This window comes from Poecile atricapillus, chromosome 1, assembly GCF_030490865.1.
Source record: "Poecile atricapillus isolate bPoeAtr1 chromosome 1, bPoeAtr1.hap1, whole genome shotgun sequence".
Lineage (NCBI taxonomy): Eukaryota > Metazoa > Chordata > Aves > Passeriformes > Paridae > Poecile > Poecile atricapillus.
In genome coordinates this window covers 67,578,494-67,597,563 of record NC_081249.1, presented here as the reverse complement: position 1 = coordinate 67,597,563, position 19,070 = coordinate 67,578,494, and the positions used below count along the sequence as shown (strand labels likewise).

Below are 19,070 nucleotides of genomic sequence, written 5' to 3'. Positions count from 1 at the left end.
GGAACAAGCAGACATGTGCCAAAGCAGGATATCTGGACATTAAAACCATCCTCTGTTCAAGCTCCCTGAAACACTGAATACACTATGATGACACTGAATTTGCAAAGACATAAAAAGTGCAGCTCTTGGAGGCAGTTTTTGAAAAGCACGAGACGAACACTCAAGGAAGAAAAAACAGAAACCAAGATTTCTCAGAGCTGACAACTACCATTGTACAACACTCAAGGACTTTGGGGAATTTGTGACCAGAAAACAGTTAATGCTGGATATGTTACAAAGCTCTCAAAATCAACAGGCTGTTTCTGCAGCCCTCACTGAAACCCTTTATGCTCAGATAATTTCCATGTTACACAGAAGCTTGTAAGGATGACAGAGTTTATTTTCGTATTCTTAACTGGGAAGAAGTCAGTACAAGAAACAAAGAAAGGCTGTTGTTTGTTGTTTTCATCTGAGCAGGCTTCCATTTTTTCTGAGAAGGATTTTCCACTGTGTACTCATATGGCATTGACAAACAAGCTAATGAAGCTTTACTGTCTTTTCCCCTGCTAGCTTTAATTGCACACATGTAGAGTTTCAGTACTGTGTGAGCCCTTCTAGCACACGTAGTGTTTACTCACAGTTTCTATTCTATTTATAGTTTCAAGATTCAGCAATTCACATTATCATGCATCCAGATAATTCTGACATGCATGTACAAAGTAATACAAGCTTAACTTGCTTCTAAGAGCATTACTAAATTAAAGGCAAAATTGGGGTGGTCTTATCACAAAAGCCAGGGTATATTTAATGAAGTTCCCTTACCTTTTTTCTTTGGAAGTTCACATCGAGTTTCATTGAGGCGCACTTGTTCAGTGTGTTCAGTCGTCTGCAGGGCAAAGTAAATTCAAAAGATTAGCAGCCTCTGACTAAAGGGCATGATTTTTTGCAAGTTCAAAACATTTATCTTACTGTAGGGTGCCAACTGCATATAACAGCTTCAGAAAGGATACTGGCTGTCTATTCCATCCATATGACCACTGTATGAAAAGGGACCCTCAGTTTCACTTTACTTGATAGCCAGATTTGATAGTTTGCTTTTTAATTCATGGATATTTCTGTACTTAGCACAGGAAACAACTATAAACAAACACCTGTGATAGCTGGGAAAATGACAAGAAAAGGAGGTGAGTTGCCTTATGCAGGATTGTAACATTATTGATCTAAAATGGGGATTTCAAAGCACTGGTGAAAGACAAAACAAAAAATCAGCTGCAGCTCCTCACTTCTGACAGTTGGCACCTCCTTAAAAAGTTGACATAAAAAACTTCTAGCTTCTACTTAAAAGTTTCTCCAAAGCAAATAGTTTTTTTTCTCCTATTTGTGGATCTTACACACAGGTTAACACACCCAACATGTAACAAATCTAGTATTTTTAAATAAATATTTTTAGCTGTTTTTCGATCATGTTCATACTGATGTTACCAGAGTCTCTGTAAGGCTTCTGCTCCTTAAATCCAAGGCTGTCCTGTGATGACAGTGAGTTGAAATGACAATCCGTGTGTGTGTGTGTTTGTGTCCATGTGCAAGGACAGCCAGAGGACAAGTAAACATGCTCTTTCAATAGACAACCTACTGTGATAATGATAATTGATTTGGTTTTATTTATACTTAAAGATCCTGATCCGTGAAACCATCCAACTTCTAAAAGCAGAGGCTCAAAGTTAAATATGTTTGACTTAGAAAATTTTCCATACCTAGGACTGAATTTCAAAATAAAGGGAGGCAGAGTGAGAGAGCCATGTGTCCACAGCACTCCTCTGTTGGCTGTAAAGACATCTCCTGTGTCTTTACAGCAAGATTTGTCTCTGTTGCTTTTGGGTCACAGGGAGACGCCTCCAATTTCCAGAACTTAAAATTTGAAATGCATGTGATAAGTTACAAGGACACATGAAAAAAGTATCAGATCAATAATATAATCTCTCACATAACATAAGAATATTATGGCATTAACATATTCCTCCACAGAACTTCTAATATTAGAATACCTTTCAAATTGCCACCACTAACAAAGAATCGACGCATCAAATGTGGATCTTCTTTAAAAAAAAAAAAAAATCCCCTCAAAATATCACCTGCTCATTTGCAGATCAAATATTCCACCCTAACTTAGGCCAATAAATCTGTTATGCCGCATCAGAAAAGGCCTGTGCTCATGGTATTAATTTGGGTATAATGTATGCACAAGCACACCCTGCATGCATGATAGCAATGTTGAAACAAATTCCAGGCTTTGTGGCTGCGTAGATGTATCTACAGCCTTTTGCCCACAGATCATCTTCTGGGATTACATCTATTATTGCAAAACTCCTATTTTGCCCAAACACAGAATTTCTCAACCCAAAGTGGCATTTTCTTGGGGCCTGGGGCTGAATAATGTTCAGTGCTTCTTTTGAGCACAAAATGTTTAAATGTGTGTATCAATATAAATTCCAAGTATAAAGAGGCACAGACATATTTTCAAAGAACTCCAGCTCAGCTTTCTATCTTTGGGGACAGCTTCCTCTGAGTGGTGAATATTGGCTAATATTGGAGTCCCTGCACCTCTTTTTCAGCTGGCTGGTGCTGAAGGGAAAAGTCTGTAACTACATTTCCACACTTGCTCAACCAAAACCAAAACTACTTTTTACTGGGCGCCAGGGAGTTCAACCCCAGGTTTTAAATTCATCCCTCTACAAAACATTGGTATGTTTTTTGGGGCTCTTCCAGGGCTGTGGAAAGATTTGCCAGTGAAATTAGAGAACTAATGATCATATTTGTGAGTTTGTCTGGTACTAGCAGCTCAAATCAAAGTCAGTCTGTTTCAGCTTCCTTTGCCTTGTTGATGTGCCAGTGGTGGCAGAAAGCTTTTCTCATCAGTTTAAAGTTGTGAGATGACTGGCAGCCAACTCCCCAGCAAATGTTTCGAAAAGAAGAAAAACCCAGAAGTTTCTGGCTACAAAGGCTGTCACCAATATTCCAGCTGAAGTGAGAGGAGCACAGCATTTTTATGCCACTGCTTAAAAACATGGGAGAAGAATGCCTGCTTCTAATGTTAACAAAATACAGTCTGGATTTGAGAAAAGGCAGGGAAAAACACATCAAATAAACACAAGAGAGGTGGCTATATAAAACCCAAATAATCTAGGATGCATTTGAAGGTGTGTCTGGAAATTTCTGCATTGTTCAGGGAAAGACTGCAAAACATATGCTACAGTAAGTGTTTCAGTGATGTTAATTTAATTTCTTCTCCAGAGCATCACAGGTGGTTTAACACTTTGAAATAATTCTTAAAAAGCCAGCAGAAATATTCAGATGCCCAAACAGATGTTTCTGGTGGTATTTTAGATCCCCTGGATATCAAGCCTGGCCTTCAGCTGCTGCAGGTACCTCAGTCCAGATAACACATGGAGAAGTCTGATCTATCTGAGGAGATTTAAGATGGCCATAGACACAAGTCCTTAGGGCTCTGAATCCCAACCCCAGTGCTGTGATTGTTAACTCTTATGATAGAAGTTCTTCAGAAGCAGAAAATATCCAACTTTTGCATTCTTTACAGCACTGAGCAGTGTTTACAAATAAAGACAAGCTTGTAGCTATGCAGGCTCAGGCCAGCTGGAAAACCTTGCGGGGGACACGTTGCTCTGCTTTAAGAGCAATCCAAGTAAGAGGGAGACAGCTCTGAAGTGAGCTGGAGTGCCAGGAGAATCCCTGGACCTGTTCTGCAGCTGTTTTCAAGCAGGTGCTTTGGAATGCAGCCAGAGCCACAGGCCAGTCATGAAAGAGAGGCATCATGGGGAGGACAAGCATAGACAGCACAGTGTCTCCTGCATCAGCAGATCCGCGAATGCCCTCTCCTATGGATTTTGACCAGAAAAACACACCGTGTGGTTCCCCTCTGAGGGAACCACAACACTATCTCTTTGCTTTATTGTTATTCCTAGCCAAGTTTAGGTGCTGTGCACACATATCCCTGCCTGGCTTCCTCTGGTTCTGTCAACTTTGGGAAGAGGACATCAAGCTCCTGATGCTGGGCTTTGCTGAGGTCTTAACACTGAGTAAGAGTTCTCCCAGCACCATTAGGGCTGGTGTGCAAGGCTGGCACTGGCATGTCCCTTCTCCACCAGTTTTGTGCATGGAGAGAATATATTGTTTTCTGATCACCTTTTTATCATGGCTACCACATAGGGAGCTACCTTGTAGGCTCCAGGCTCGTATGAGATGAGTAATCTCTCCTGGAAGTCAGTGGGAGCCATTCTACTGCCTCCAGAGCAGGGCCTTCTGTCCTGTATGTGGAGAGTCAGGCTTGTCCCCCAACAGCACCTAGAGCAAGATAACTCAGCAGATGGAACTGACATATCAGAGCTCTGGTGGGAGGATGTCCCACCTCATACAGCAACCTTCACTTTGTTTACAAGCTGTCCAAGAGATAACAGCTATGGAAAAAAAGACTGCTGACTGCTTGGCACAGCTCAGATTTTAAGAGCTTGGTATAGGGAACTATGTATCAGACTGTTATATACTTGTTCTTCATGTTCTTAGTCACTGTATTTATGTGAATGCAAGAAGTACAACGTGCCTTGGCTTCTCCTTCTCACCCTCTTATCACAGCAGCCACAAAAGTTCCCAGAGCAAAGTTGGTTGCTGCTATTTTGGAAGCGACACAGCTATAAAATTTTCATGCTCAATTATTGTTTTGGCAGGCTGACAGTGTTTGCCTGCAGATTGCCTGGAAATTCTCTATTGTTCATTACTCAATAAAATCTGAGTGGAATGTCTTGATAGATATGCCTCTAACCCAAAGGCCTCAGATTTGGTTTTTACTCTGCCAAATTTTCATATTATATTGTAAACAGCAAGAATGTTAGAATATCTCAAAAAGGTCGCTGAAATCTTTTACAACAGGGAGTCTTAGACATTCTGACTAAAATACTACCAGCTGCCTTAAAAAAAAGGTTCCTCCTCATTTGTGCCTCACGTTGTCTGGTTTACTTCAATGCCATAAGAAAACCGATATAAAATGAGATTGAGATTCAACCCACAAGAGCAGAGAAATTCAGTGTTTATGCTATTACTATTCAGAGCTAAAACTGCTCAAACTGATTATTCATGCTGGCATTTCAACTTTAAAATTATCTTCCAAAAAAAAAAAAAAGAGAAGCCCATTTTGTTCAGCACTATGTGCTGAATGCACTATTAGTCAGTGTGATGGCTTGGTCACACATAGCTTTAAGGGCAGCTTTGAATGTTTGAAGAATGGAAGTTTGACTGCCAACCTGGGAATCTGTGCACACAGAAATAATAACCAGCCCTTTTTAACTTTTTCTTTCCTCAAAGTACATCACAGCCTGCAGCTCTCATACTGTGCATTGGCCTGCACCTCGCAGTAACACCATTGCAGAGCAAAGGAAGGGCAGAGAACTGGCCACAGTGGTCAGCTGAGCTGTGAGGATTTCCATTGCACTGGAAAACTTGGAAGATGCTGGTTTGATAGCTCACAGAGTAACAAAGCTGGTACTGGGGCAGCAGCAGGCACTGTTCACTGTTTCTGTGAATCTTGGTATTTGGTATGATGGCTTTTTATGGCTCACTTTCAACGAAGGGTTTGAAGCTGCTGATCTACATCGAATTTAATGTCTGCAATCTGAAAACATAACCTGTACATAACGCTTGTATTTCTAATATTATGAAGAGCTATTCCTTTACAAGATCTAAGCTGTTTAAAAACTCCCAACAAAAAATTAAACAGGTGTTGTCTTCTGAAGAAAATACAGAAAAAGTTGTTAGTCATAAACCCATTTATCTTTAAAGTATGGAAATATTTGTGTCTATGGTTTATTCTATATGTCTTATCATTGTCCCTTGATTTAGGCATTTTTTTCCCATTAGTGCATCTATCCAGCTGCTAGTTAATTTTCCAAATCCTCATATTTTAATAAAAGAGAAAAAACTCCCAATCCAACCAAGTCTTTATCTTCTCAGCTTGCAAAATAATCCTCATAAATATATCAACAGAGTGTAACTGTAGGTGTATCTGTGAGTCTACAGAGAGGCTGGAGGAGCAAGAGATGAGCTGTTCCCATTTTTAGCTACGAAGGTTTTAGATGCCTGGTGACCATGACTGTAGCAGCACCACTGCCAATTACCCCAGTGAAGAACGATTTGAGAGAGTCACAGAGCTATGAAATGACTATATCTCACTGGTTTGTCTCACAAGAAAGGGCAGGAACAGACATCATTGTTGCATTTTTTAGTGGTCCTTCAACATTGTAGTAAAGGGCAGAGGGGAAGAGATTCTCAGTCTCCCATGTCTATCACTTTTTATTTCCCAAACTGCAGCAAAATATGTCTTCCATCATGCCAGACTGAAGCAGGGGGATGTATATATGTATGGGAAGAAGGTTTCTCTCAGGTGTGGGCATAGCAATCTCCCTCAGCAAGCAGCACAAACAGTACTAGATCAAGTCTGCAGTTAATTCTGTTCTCGGGCGTCTGTGAGGGAGATCACTGGAGAATCCAAGTTTTCCTATTGATTTATCTGCAGACACAAAGGCTATTACAAAGGGAAAGAGAATATTCTGTTCCCTATAGCCATAATAGACAGCATGAGAAGCAATAGGTCTTGCTTGCAGCAGGGGAGTTTTGGGAAAGCAGTCTGATAGCTGTGCCCGGAAACTACCTGGATCTGCCAGGAATGGAGATGTGGACTAGATGAAGTCTCTTCCAGCCCTGTTTCTGGTGGTTCTCAGAAACCTTCTCTGCATTCCTCCACCACAAACTCATTAATACTTGCAATGTACAGTATGATGTGGAACAGCATCTCCTGAAGCCATCTCTGCTGATTTTAGCCACAGTTGCAGAAGGGGAAATAGTCTTGTCCAGTTATCTTGATGTTGGTGTTATGAAAGTTTCCATAACATGTAATGAAGCCTGTTTGGTTAAGGGCCAGACACTCCTTTGTCCTGACTTGAAGAGGAGAGGAGCAGAACCCAGCTTGAGCTGAGCACAGGGGAAAGAAGAGGGGGACAATGTCTCTGCAATGTGGTTTTGCAAAACTGCCACAGAATTGCTGTGTCTTGAGTCCTGGGGCACAGGACTTGAGCAATGCAGCATGGTACATTCTTCACAGAGTATACAAAGCAAGACAACCAGCAAACACGGGAGCACAGGGAGGGGCAAAGCACTGATCAGTTGTAGCATCTGTAGTACTGGGAGATCTGTACTACTGGGTCTGGTCCCACTTCTGCTACTGGTACCAAATAGGAGTACCAAGGGAATCACAGCAGCATGAAAACTGTGCCTGCTGCCAGAAGAAAGGGCTTGCTGAATTCTCTGCAATGAAGTTTCCTCATTTTTGCTGGACTGAGACATTAGAGTTATTAATGTGCAACTCAAATGTGACTCTCATTTATTCAGGGTTTGCTTGCACTACTGCTAGTTCTTAAAAAACATCTGTTTCAAATCCTTTGGATTTGGGTCTTCTCAAATCATGTGATACTCTCTGTAAGTGTAGTGGGTCTCCTCCTGCAGCATCTTCAGTAAGAGAAATTAGCTCAGAATGGTGGCATTATAGATCTCATCACTTAATGCAGCCAGACAAGCAAATCAGCTCATGCTTTTAAATTATCAGAAAATAAACTTTGAGTGTTATTTACCTGCAAAGAGGTTCTACAAGGTCCTTGTCAAGAAAATCATGATCTTTCTTTACTGCAGCAATGTCAATGGGAAACTGTGAGTCTGTAAAAGGAGACACAGTATTAAGATTACTGCTTGCTACTCAAATGAAAATACATTGTCTACATCCTAATTGCTTTGCATGTGCTTGCTCACTGAAATCTAGTATGACCAATTTCACTCAGCTCTGGTTCCCTTCCAGTTGTATCTGTGACCCTTTCTGACAATTTTTTTTTTTTTTTAAGGTATAGCTGAACATCCACTGAATTAGAGTGACAGCAAAATTATTTCCAATTTGAGTATTTTTAAACTACTCAAAAAATACTCAACTGTTAGCTGTTCATTTTAATACCTTGCACAAATGGATGAGATGAGGAAATTACCACCATACTTACCTTATATACATGAGCAACAAGGTTTTTCCCTTCTCATTACAGTGACTTAATGAGTTATTTGCTAGACAGACTTTGCCCAAGCCCAGAAATATTCTGTGCATTTTTTTTTCTTAAACAGATCCAAATAACAATGATTTCAAACAGAGGGTTGCTCAAATAAAAAATAATAATTAAAAACAAACAAACAAAAAAAAAACCCAAACCGAATTATAATCGCCAATATTAGCAAAAAAGGCAGAATAGTATGCTGGAAACTGACATTTGTAATGAAAAGTGACACAGCTCTGTAATGGTGGGACGGGTTCCAGTGCTGTGGCTGCTCTCCAGACTGCTCTGCCATGCTTAGGTACCTCAGCAGGATGCTGGGATACAGGAACATCAGCCAGCATTTTCAGACACTACTGCTCAACACTGACATGATAGATGCCTGTGAAAAGCACCTTGTTTTCAGAGACACAGTCTGTCCAGAGCACATACTGACTGCATGGGAACAACTGGAGCACAGCACAGGTTGTATTTTTGGAGAGAGCATCCCTTTGAGCTAAGCAGGCAGCAGGTGCTCCTTTCTCTGGTGGCATCAGTATCTGACATATTCCAAATACAAGGCAGACACAAAAGTACTCCTGACACCCCAGGGACTGTGATAGATACACATTTGTGTCAGTTTTGGTCTGGTAGGCTTGCTAGTCTTAGTTCCTTGCTGGATTTAACAGAGTCTGCCCGAGCATCTCTGAATGGTGCTCCTGTCCCCAGGTGCCTGAGCAGCCCAATAGGACCCAGCACCTGAGACCTGATGGACCTCAGCTGGCCACGGGGGTGTCCTCAGCATCCCACTCCCTGCCATCCTCAGCCCCACACGAGGGGAGGGATGGCGTCCCAGCTGACTCCCTGCAGACTTGGCTCTGACCCACGAAGCTCCTTGGCCCTCACTCCATGCGTGGATCTGTGCTGCCTCCAGGCTCATGCTGACCCTGGAAGGTATCCAGAGGTGTTTGGCGGAGCTGCCTTTTGGCTAATAAGCCCGAATGGGCCTGAGCTGGCTCCGTGTCTCTGGCAGGGAGAACACGTGTTTTGGGACAAATGAGGCTCAGCCGCAGTTTCCCTCTCAGCTGGGGAGAGCAGGAAAAACCCAGCTCCGGTCCCCAGACTACTACTGAATGGACACCGCTTCCCTGGGCATGAACTTTACACCTAGGAAGGGGACATCACCATTTTTCTCTGAGTTAGCAGTGAACTATCAGCTTTTCTTACTTTGCAAATGTGAAATGCAACTCAGATTATTCACTTGTGGTAACTGCAGAGTTTTCAGTCTTCATTTCAGCATGATTGAAATTTTCAATAGCTTCTAGTGTTTTAATCTTATTTCAGGCACAGTTCAGAAAGTTTTTAGAAAATAGACTCATGTTTTTAGATATTTTGTAGTGGTTTTTGTTAACCTTTGGGGTTTACACAAGCTATGTCCCTCCTTTTTTTTTTTTTTAAACTTCCCATGGCTACGAGGGTAAGAATCTTACTTTTCTTTATGCACTGGTATGACTCCAGCAGCTGTGGCTTTGTGAAGCATCCAGCCATGGCCATAACTCAGTCAAATGTGGAGTTGGCTGACTGCAAGCTCTCCTGGCGAGGGCCCAGTGCACTTTCAGAACCGCACAAAGAGGAGAAAGACCTACTTACCCTCATAGAACTGAGCATATTGGGGAAATCCAGCTGCACGTAACCAGTCACACGCTTCCTTTGCTTCGATTTCTGAGGAAAGAGAAAAAAAGTTCACACTTTTTTATTTTGAATTAAAAGTTCTTTCAATTACAAAGTAAAACCAAAGAAATTTGGTAGGATCTATTTGCTGCTAAAGTACTGTCATCGCTCTGAATCACACTTTGTAGCACCAGAAGAGAGTCTCTCTGAGAAATCTACCTGTCTCCACAGGACCTTGGGGTGCAAAAAGCCACTTGGTGGCTGGGATGAAGTGTTAAACCATCTCCTTGCAGCAGAAGCTGCTCAGCCAGGTTTGTGGCTCTGTGATCTACCTTACCCCTAAGGGTAAGTTGCTGGTAAGATGTGAAGATGGAGCTGGTGGAAATGGTGACAGGGAGCAGGCACTGCATTCTTTCAAGTTCTGACATTTCTTGTGGAGCAGAATGCCACATGAAATCCATGGAAAGCTCTGCCAGGATAGCCCCAGTGGAGGTGTCATGATACTGAAGGGACAATTGCTGGGGCACCTCTATTTTTACCAAGCTCCATGGGCTCATATTCTGGAAAGCAGTGTGCTGGGTCCAGCTCTCCCAGCACCTGCACTGCCTGCATGTGCAGCTGCTCCCAGACCAGCTGGGGGAACACCTGAAAACAGAGGCTCATCCACACAAATGTGGGTTTCAGGGGAAACCTGGGAAACACCTCTTTGCTGTCCAAACCTAGATCAGGATCTACCACTTGAACAGTTTTGGTTTACAGGATCAAAGTCAAAGCACGTATCTGCACCTCGTACATTTGCAAAACATGAAGAAACTGGGTGTGCAGGTGTTGAAGAAAGTAGACATTTTATGTTGCTTGTTAATCAACCTGAACGAACCAGTCAAGGGTTTTGGCACATTTGTGGTTGTAAAATCTAGACAGCCACAATACAAAACGCTAACTATAAAGCAAACAATGGAACTGCAAGAAGATGATCAGGCTTAGTTGCTCTTCTGCATATTTTGCCTTGCATGTGAAAAAAATTCCATCTGTAAATCAGTTTTCTACTAAAATGCATTTTTATTGGGCAAAGATACTGGCATGAACTTTTGCCCGTGTTATTCTGTTCAGATCACTCATCATACCCTTAATGACTTTACCCACTGAAGCTCACTATAAAATCTGCTTTGAATATACTCTGCAGTGTGTGGCCTGCACACCTTTTTGATCCCCTAAATAATGAATCACACCAGCAAATTTTGTGGCAGAAATCAAAATTCAGAATACAAGGTCTATGTATCAAAAGCTCAATTTCCCAAAGATGGTTAGGCAGCCAGGAACAGCTCCACAATGGTCACAATCATTAGCAGTGCTGAAAAGGATTTACCACCAGGCTTCATTTGCTTTGACATTAGTTCATGTCAAGGCCAAAAAACGGAGTATGAAAGTACATTCAGTTCTTGACACTGGACAAAAGAATAAGCAGCTTACATAAAACGTGGCTCTCACTACAGCACATCTGTGTGCTGAAAGCACATCTCTATTATGTTCCAGTTAGACTATTTCTATTAAATGCTTGGAAAAAAGACAAGCCTAAAGAGACTTTTTTTCTTTTGCTTAACTCAATCTCATAAAACACAGACAAATCAATCCCTTTTCAAAATGTATTTTACTACTCAGAACAGCTGTATGTACATTCTAGCTTCATCTGGCCTGGAAACACAACTGACAGAGGCTGTGGGTGATGGAGAATGCTACCATTTAATGCTCTTATACACTTATCATATTTCAATGTTTTTTTGCAGTTGGCTGCTCAGAGGAGCTTGCTGAGAAATATTGTTGCAGCCCAAATGAGATCTAAAAAATCTCAGGTTGCAATGGGTGAGTAATTATAGGGAATAATCAAGGAAGTAGATCTCACTCTTTTCTGAGGTTTTGTTTTTAGGTTTGTTTTTTTTTTTTGAGTGTGTTTTTGGTTTGTTGGTTTTTTTTACTTTTTTTTTGATGAGGTTGTTTGCAACACACTGTACTCAGTAAAATATCATTGACTGATTAACTTCTACCTTCAAACCTTTGTATCCTCCATGAAGGCCTTTCTGGGGAGTATTCTCATTTTCTGAATGACTACCTCAGCCTTGATTAAGATTTGCTAAGCTTAAAGGATACTGAGTCTCAAGACATGTTATCAGTTCCCAGCTCCCTTGCACCATTATTCAGAGGACAGCATGAGGAGAGAAGTGTACCAGGCTGCTGGCACAGCCCAAAACACGACTTTGCTCATACAAGTGTGTTCCCACTGGCTATGGGCACCTGTTCCAGACATTCCCCTCTTGGTCCCTCCTACAGTTTAGGTGAAAAGGCACAACAAAGGATTCACTCCTCAGCAGACATCAAAGGTGATTTCTACTATTTTGCCCTGGGCATGTAATCTAAGTTATAGTTCAGAATGCAATATAGGTGCTTTTATTACTGCATACTGCAATGTTTGAACAATAACTTGACATGCTAAGTTCAACCTTGTCTTTTTGTGCCCATATGCTAATATTTGCTTTTTCTTACTTTGTAGTGCAGCATTAGTAAAGACTTGTTTGGAAAGATGTGCAGCATATAAAAAGACCTCAGCGGAGATGTCAATGAAAGGGTGGTAGAAATACTTTTGGCAGTGTTGTCCTAGTTCTGTTCCCATGTCCAGGCTAATACAGGGGTTTGATCCTGCCTGCAGCACATGCCCTGTCTTGGTGCAACACCGAAGGACTTGGAAACCCACATGTGTCTACAGGTGGCACCAAGGCAGTTTGTTAACAGCACAGAGCAGGGCTGGCACGGTGAGAAAAGAGATTTCAGAGACGACATGGCTCAAGGCTGGAAGGAGGTACAGTTCCTCCAGTTCCTACCAGAAGCAAGTGAGCCACCACAAGCAGCATCTCCTTTGGCAGGACCAAAAAGGCTGCTTGCCCCAGCACACCTGATAATGGGTTTGTCCTTATGCACTACTGTTCTGCTCTGTGGCTGGAAAAAAACTAGGGATGATTTGCCTACTGTTTTCCACCTGCTTGGGCAGCAGTTAACAACAATCATTAATTATTAAGGCTAGATAGTAATTCAGTCCCAAATATTGACAACTGTCAGTATGTCTCACAGGACTTGAATTCTAAGAAGTTTTTTTAAGTTTTGGAAGAAAACAAATTTCTCTTTTCCATTTCATTTTTCTGCTACTAGTGAGTCATAATTCAGAGCAAAATGAGGAGAGGTTCATTCAGGAAACATGACAAGTATTCAGAGCACAGCTGAATCTTGGCTTTGAGTCCATCTTTAGTACTAAACAGGTCTGAGCTTGTCTCCCACAAACCATGTTGGTGGCTCTGGCTGTTCTGGGGCTGAAATGGAGACAGTTGTTTGCCATCTCTCCTGCTCTTCCAACACTTTCTCTGATTCTTCACGAACTACTTGGTTTCTGCCCAGTGCCAGACAAAGAGTCTTGCAGCCAGCTGCCACCAAAGGGGACATCCTTGCCCTGCCTATCCAACGCCAGCTGGCTGCTTCTCCTGCTCCCCTCCCTGCCACACCAGCTCCTGGCTAACCCTTCAGAGACCAGGCCCAACCCCCTAAGCTGGCAGAAAACTAACCCTCAAAAGTGGCAATGATCTGCTGTTGGATTAGCAAGATGACTCAAATTTTCTAAGTGCTCAGTTTAACCTACGTTAGCTGCATTTTAACAAGCCCAAGAAAGTCAAACCACTGGAACAGTCCTTCCCTTACATGAAGGAACACAGGAGAACTGTCTAATAAGTTGTTGGAAGAAAAGCTCTGTCAAGAGAAACTCATGTAAATAAATTAATTTTCTGTCTTGGAATTTTATCACCATCTACAAATATCAATGCTAAGACCTGGTTACTATAGTCCTTTCCCTTTTCTTCTCTACATATCAGTATCTGCCTTTCTGCCATTGTCCCTGTCTCTTCTATCTTCTGTTTTGCTGTTTCTCCCTTTTTTTTCTTAAACTACATTTTTATTTAAAATGCAGATGTTCCTTTGCACAATGCAGTGAAAGATTTAGCAAATAGAATAAATAAGGTACATAATCACCCCATCTATTTTGTTTATGTCAGCTTTATGTGATAACCTTTATTGTTCATCTTCTGTAACAAAACACTATTAATTTTACTTTAGTATTCCCCCTGTATTGCTCACTACTTAAATCTAATTTACTAGATTCAGATAGAATATCTGGGAATGTTAGAGAAAATGGTTAATCAATTAATTGGAAAGAAGTGCATTTTACTGTGGAGCCACATCAGTGAACAAGTGGTTAGGCTGAGATTTTTAACCAAAGTTAAAAAGTTTTTACACCAACTTTTGGTCCAACTCTTTCCTGCAAGAGGAGGAAAACTGTTGGGATGAGTTTGTGCTGCACCTTCCATAACAAAGTCTACCTAGCATTCTGAGATCAGTTTGGAGGCTCAGTTCAACCCAGGGTTTTAAAATACCTTTTACTCTCAGGAATTGCTGCAGACCTCTATGAAAGGTAAACCAGAGAACATTCCTGGGGAGGAAACACTGATGATATCTTAGACCTGAGACCTGCTCCAGGCACTGAATACGCTGAGACAACCTTGTCTCGCAGGTTCTGGTACATCCCTTGTGTCCCATAAACCTGTCAAGTCACCAACAAGCAATGTCAGCACCCTGATGTCTTCTCAGAAGAGTTCTCATGAAGATGGGAAGATGGGTTCTTTAGAAAAGTTCTTTGCAGGCTGAAGCTGTATGAGAACAGCTCTAGCATGTTTTGGCTTCTTCTTGCAGCTCAGTCTGAGATACTGCAACAGCTGCCATTACTCCCCTGGCGTTGTAGTCTTTGGGATATTTATCTGTTACTCTTCTTATTTTATGGATAGGGATTTAAAGCACTCCAGAAGTACATAAACAGGTCAGAGGTAAGGTTGATGGGAATTAGATCCCTGACGCTTATCTGGCCATAAAAATAGGGTTATGTCTCTCCTCAGTTATCCTTAGAATTCTAAATTCCAAATTTCTTATACTTAAATGCATCACTCTACCATCCCTCAGCTACAATGTAACACTAAAGACTGACAGGTTTCCACTGAGTGGCATTTGCAAAGCTTCTTCAGAGCTCAGAAATTAGATTACAGTAGGGTGTAAGGATGCTAAATTGGAAAGAACAGGAATATATTTGTGAATACAAGAAAATATGACTTTTGAACTCACATAGGAAATTCACAGCAAAAGAAGAGCTCACATGTGAGCAACCTGGTCTAGTGAAAGGTGTCCCTGCCCACTGCAGGGGGGTTGTAACCTTAAGCTCCCTTCCCACCAACACCATTCTATGATTTTATGATTCCATGATCTACAGCTTGCAAGGAGCAGGTTAATATCTTAATTACTGTGTTATCATCTCACTTCACTGGTGCAAGCACTTGGTGTGGAGCATGGAAAAATTAAAAACTTCTCATATTCCCTAAGGAAAAATCCCTGTGTAATTTAATAAAGACAGATACAATTTTCAGTAACCTTTCCTGCTTTTAGGTAGAGGTCTAATGGTTTAGCCCATTCCCATCCACTCTGTAGGATTTTTCCAGAATAATTCCAATAATAACGCAACAGCAATTGTACCATGCAGCCATAAAATTACCATTTATAATATAAATATATAACAAATAAAATAAACTATAAGCATACAATGAATTTGTATGTTTTACTGCAATATGATGCATACTTGTCAATAAATCCTGATAATAAGGTTTTCAAAAGTGAAATTTCATTGGAATTATTTTTTATCATGCCATATAATTAGTATTAGAGACAAGGTTATATTTTGCAAGGAAGGGACAAATAAAACTGTCAATGTGTTATTTTAATAGTCCTAAACCTTTCATGGAATATTGTGGTACTAGTAATATTACAATAAAATACAGACCTTTTAAACTACTGTGGCTGAATACAATTTAAATGTCAATAGAAAAAGATCTTTTTCTCTTTTATGAGTAATTCTTTACCCTTGGTGAATAATAGTCAAATGATGTCCATTCATGGTCTGACTTCTTAGAGAGGTTGAAAGTGACAAGCCTGATTATTTATGGACATGAAAAGAAAATAAATCTTGTATGCTGAGAGATTAAAAGAGTGTGACTGTTTACCTTGGAGAGCAGATGAACAAGGGTTATACTGAAAGGGTATAAAATCAGGGGTAATACAAAAATAGGAAATTGGGAACTACTATTCACTCTACACACAGCACAAGAGCAGGGAGATAAAAAAGAAGGAATGAAAAAGAAGGAAGGCAATCTGAACTGATATTGCCACAGAACATTGGTATCAGGAGACGGGTTGGAGCTGGAACCTTATCTGACTACTCACTGCTACCACCACAGGTTTGGAAAATAACTCTCCAGAATGGAATAAATGAAACCAAGCTAAAGACAGTGTTATGAAAAGGTTATTCCTGATTAGATGATCAGCTTGTACAGCTTTTCCTTCTGAGCTACTGACACTTCTCTTACTCAGACATAGTTTGGGACTGTATAAAATGTTTCTTTCAATGACTACAACAACTGTTTTGTTCTCTCCTGCAACCAAATTCTGCACAGCACAGCTGGGAGGCTTCTCATCTGCCTTTTATCTTCAGCAAGGCTGCATTTCCCAAGGAAAAACTGTGTGTTATTCCAGCAAGGAGTTAGGAAACTACATCCCCCTTGGGTGAAAGGATTATGCTGAACTCCTTTCCCAAAGTAATGGGATACTGGTAAAACTGGTAGATCTGAGATTTATAGCAGGTTCATCAAGCACAAAACTTTACAGGTCTAGGAACAGTGTCTGTATTAGTATTTTTTCCATTTAGGTATCATCAGAGCTAGGTGTACGACATAATGAGTTTCCTCAAGCAAATAACAAGAAGGTGGCTGTGCAAACAGCATCAGGGAAATCAGAGTTTGCTGTGCAGGAGAGACCTTGTGCAACACTCCACATGCTCTTTAAGCTGAGAGGTGACTTGCAGGGGCCACCGAAGCAGCCAGCACACCAAGACAGCAGGCATGCAGGGACACAATAAAGACCTTAGGAGTAGGAAATGTCTTGAGGGACTCCCAGTTCAGAGCAATTAGCCACTCTATCAGGCAGTCATTACTGTTCCTGAGAGTCTAGCATAAAATCGACTCCCTGGGGAATTATCCCATTATATAAACTTTCAAGGAGCTCCTGGTAACAAGTTGTATGGCACAATCAGGCATCAAAACATAAGAATGCAATGAGATTTGCACACCAAGTGGTTTAAAAAGTTTCAGACATAACATTAATAACACTGCAGAGATGTTTAACAGACCCAACTGATGCTGAAAATCCCATCCATGTTATATGGTCCAGTAACATGATAAAAAGAAGATTCAGAGATTCGGGTCTTCTTTTGCGCATATTCTTGAGATTTTTGGTTGCTCCTTATCATCATCATCATAATTCCTACTTACTACTGGTTTCCTTTCCTCCTTTCCTTTCCATGTCTTCTACTCTGAAGTCACTTAAAAATAACTTTCTGTCATTCATTTCTCTGACAACTTTGCTACCCACTGTCCCACATGCCCATTCAGTTTGTACAACCTTACTCCATGCTAGCTTGCTCCCCATTTTTTGCCATCTTCTTTTCAAATCCCTGAAACAGGATTTTAAATCCCTCCTAACTCTCACTATCTTCAAGTATCACTTTAAAGCTGCTTCTCTTCTTAGCTTACAGTTGATTTGTACAATGCAGCACTTTGTGATGACACTAATAAAACAATAGCTTGCAAGCCACATCTCACCTTGAGGCACTTTAAATGCTTATAAAAGCTGAAGAGAAAGTTATATATAGGGATCACTTCATCCCTGGGTGAAATGCAGCTGCATTAGGATGAAATGTGGCAGCTGCACATAAGAATGCTGCAGCTGTTTATGACAAGAAACAAGGAGACTACTTTAACCAGCTGAAACCACTAACAGGATTTATGAGATAGAATAAATTTGCATTATATATATATATATATATATATAGCGAGCTGATAAGGACATCAGGCTCTCCTACCTTTAGTCTTGAGAAAAATACTCTGGTATTGCTAATGGACAAAAGTGATTAAGAACTTGGTTTCCTCCACCTTCTCCTCCTTCCCCATTAGGATTTATACTATTTTTTTTGCCTTCTGACAGCCCACATGGGTCTTGGCTTTGCACAGACTTGAAGGACAGAGTACCACCCACCCATTCTTCAGTACCACACTGCCCATCCCACCCATTTGGCCTGTCATTCAAAAGGTGAGAACCACTGACTTGAGAGTTATGAGAGTTCTTATACATGAGCACTGTGTGCCCACTGAAAAATGTGTTTGGATAATGCTCTGGAAAAATGCGAGTCTTTAAGGACTCTAGTCCTTAGTATTTTTAATGTGGAAGAAACACTATCAAATAGGTAGAAAAGGGGTAACAATCCCATCCCTTGGGATCTATTTCAAAACTTCTGATCACTCCTAGTGTCACTACAGGACAAATTCTGAAAACAGACTCTTTTACAGGTTTCTGTCTCTGAGTTCCCAAGCTAAGAGATTTAGGCAGTATCTAAACTTCCATGTATTATGGACCAAAGAGTGCCTTAAAGATCGAAATAGCTGCTGAACTCACATTGAAAAGGGAAATGCTGAGCCCAGCTGGTATTTAGAAAACTTCTTGCTCCCAGGATGTGTTATAAAGTGATTTTTGCAATGTACCATTGCTAGTCCAATACCTACAGATATTATTAACAAGTAGTCAGTGAAACTGCAGCTATATGTACCTATTCATTTTATATATTTCTGTTATATACTCTTGTCATGTATCTTCTACTGAATCACTACTGTTGAAGAGTCCAAAGACTACAAAGCAGCTTTGCAGGAAACAACCTGTGTGCCTGCTGGACACCAATGGAGCAGGAAGCAGCCATGTGCCTTTCTGCCAAGGAAGGCAGACAGCACGCTGGGCTGCACTAGCAGGGATGACAGCAGGTGAAGGGAGGTGATTCTTCCCCTCTTATGACCACTGGTGAGGCCACATCTGGTGTGCTGGGTCCAGTTATGGGCTCCCCAGTGAAAGGAAAATATAGATTTACTGGAGTGAGCTCAGCACAGGGCTAAGAAGACCATTAAGGGCATGGAGCACCTGAGAGATGAAGAAAGGCTGAGAGAGCTGCAACTGCTCAGCCTGGGGAAGAGATGCCTTGATGGAATCTCACCTGTGAGTACAAATATCTGAAGGGAGGGTGCAAAGAGGGAAGAGCCAGGATGTTCTCATATGTGTTGC

General features: G+C 41.2%; 1 protein-coding gene across 7 annotated transcripts in view; it reads right to left on the bottom strand.

Annotated features, from left to right (window-relative positions):
- Positions 1-19,070, bottom strand: part of STARD13 (StAR related lipid transfer domain containing 13) — a 287,017-nt gene that overhangs the window by 26,973 nt on the left and 240,974 nt on the right. For 6 of the 7 annotated variants that reach the window (XM_058862448.1, XM_058862457.1, XM_058862467.1 and 3 more), the window contains 3 exons: positions 9,759-9,830; positions 7,671-7,752; positions 802-865 (listed from right to left, as the gene is read on the bottom strand). In XM_058862448.1, coding sequence (XP_058718431.1) covers positions 802-865; positions 7,671-7,752; positions 9,759-9,830 — 218 coding nt within the window. Of the gene's footprint in view, positions 1-801; positions 866-1,461; positions 1,532-7,670; positions 7,753-9,758; positions 9,831-19,070 lie in introns of those variants that run through there. The other variant, XM_058862504.1, reaches the window with a different exon arrangement.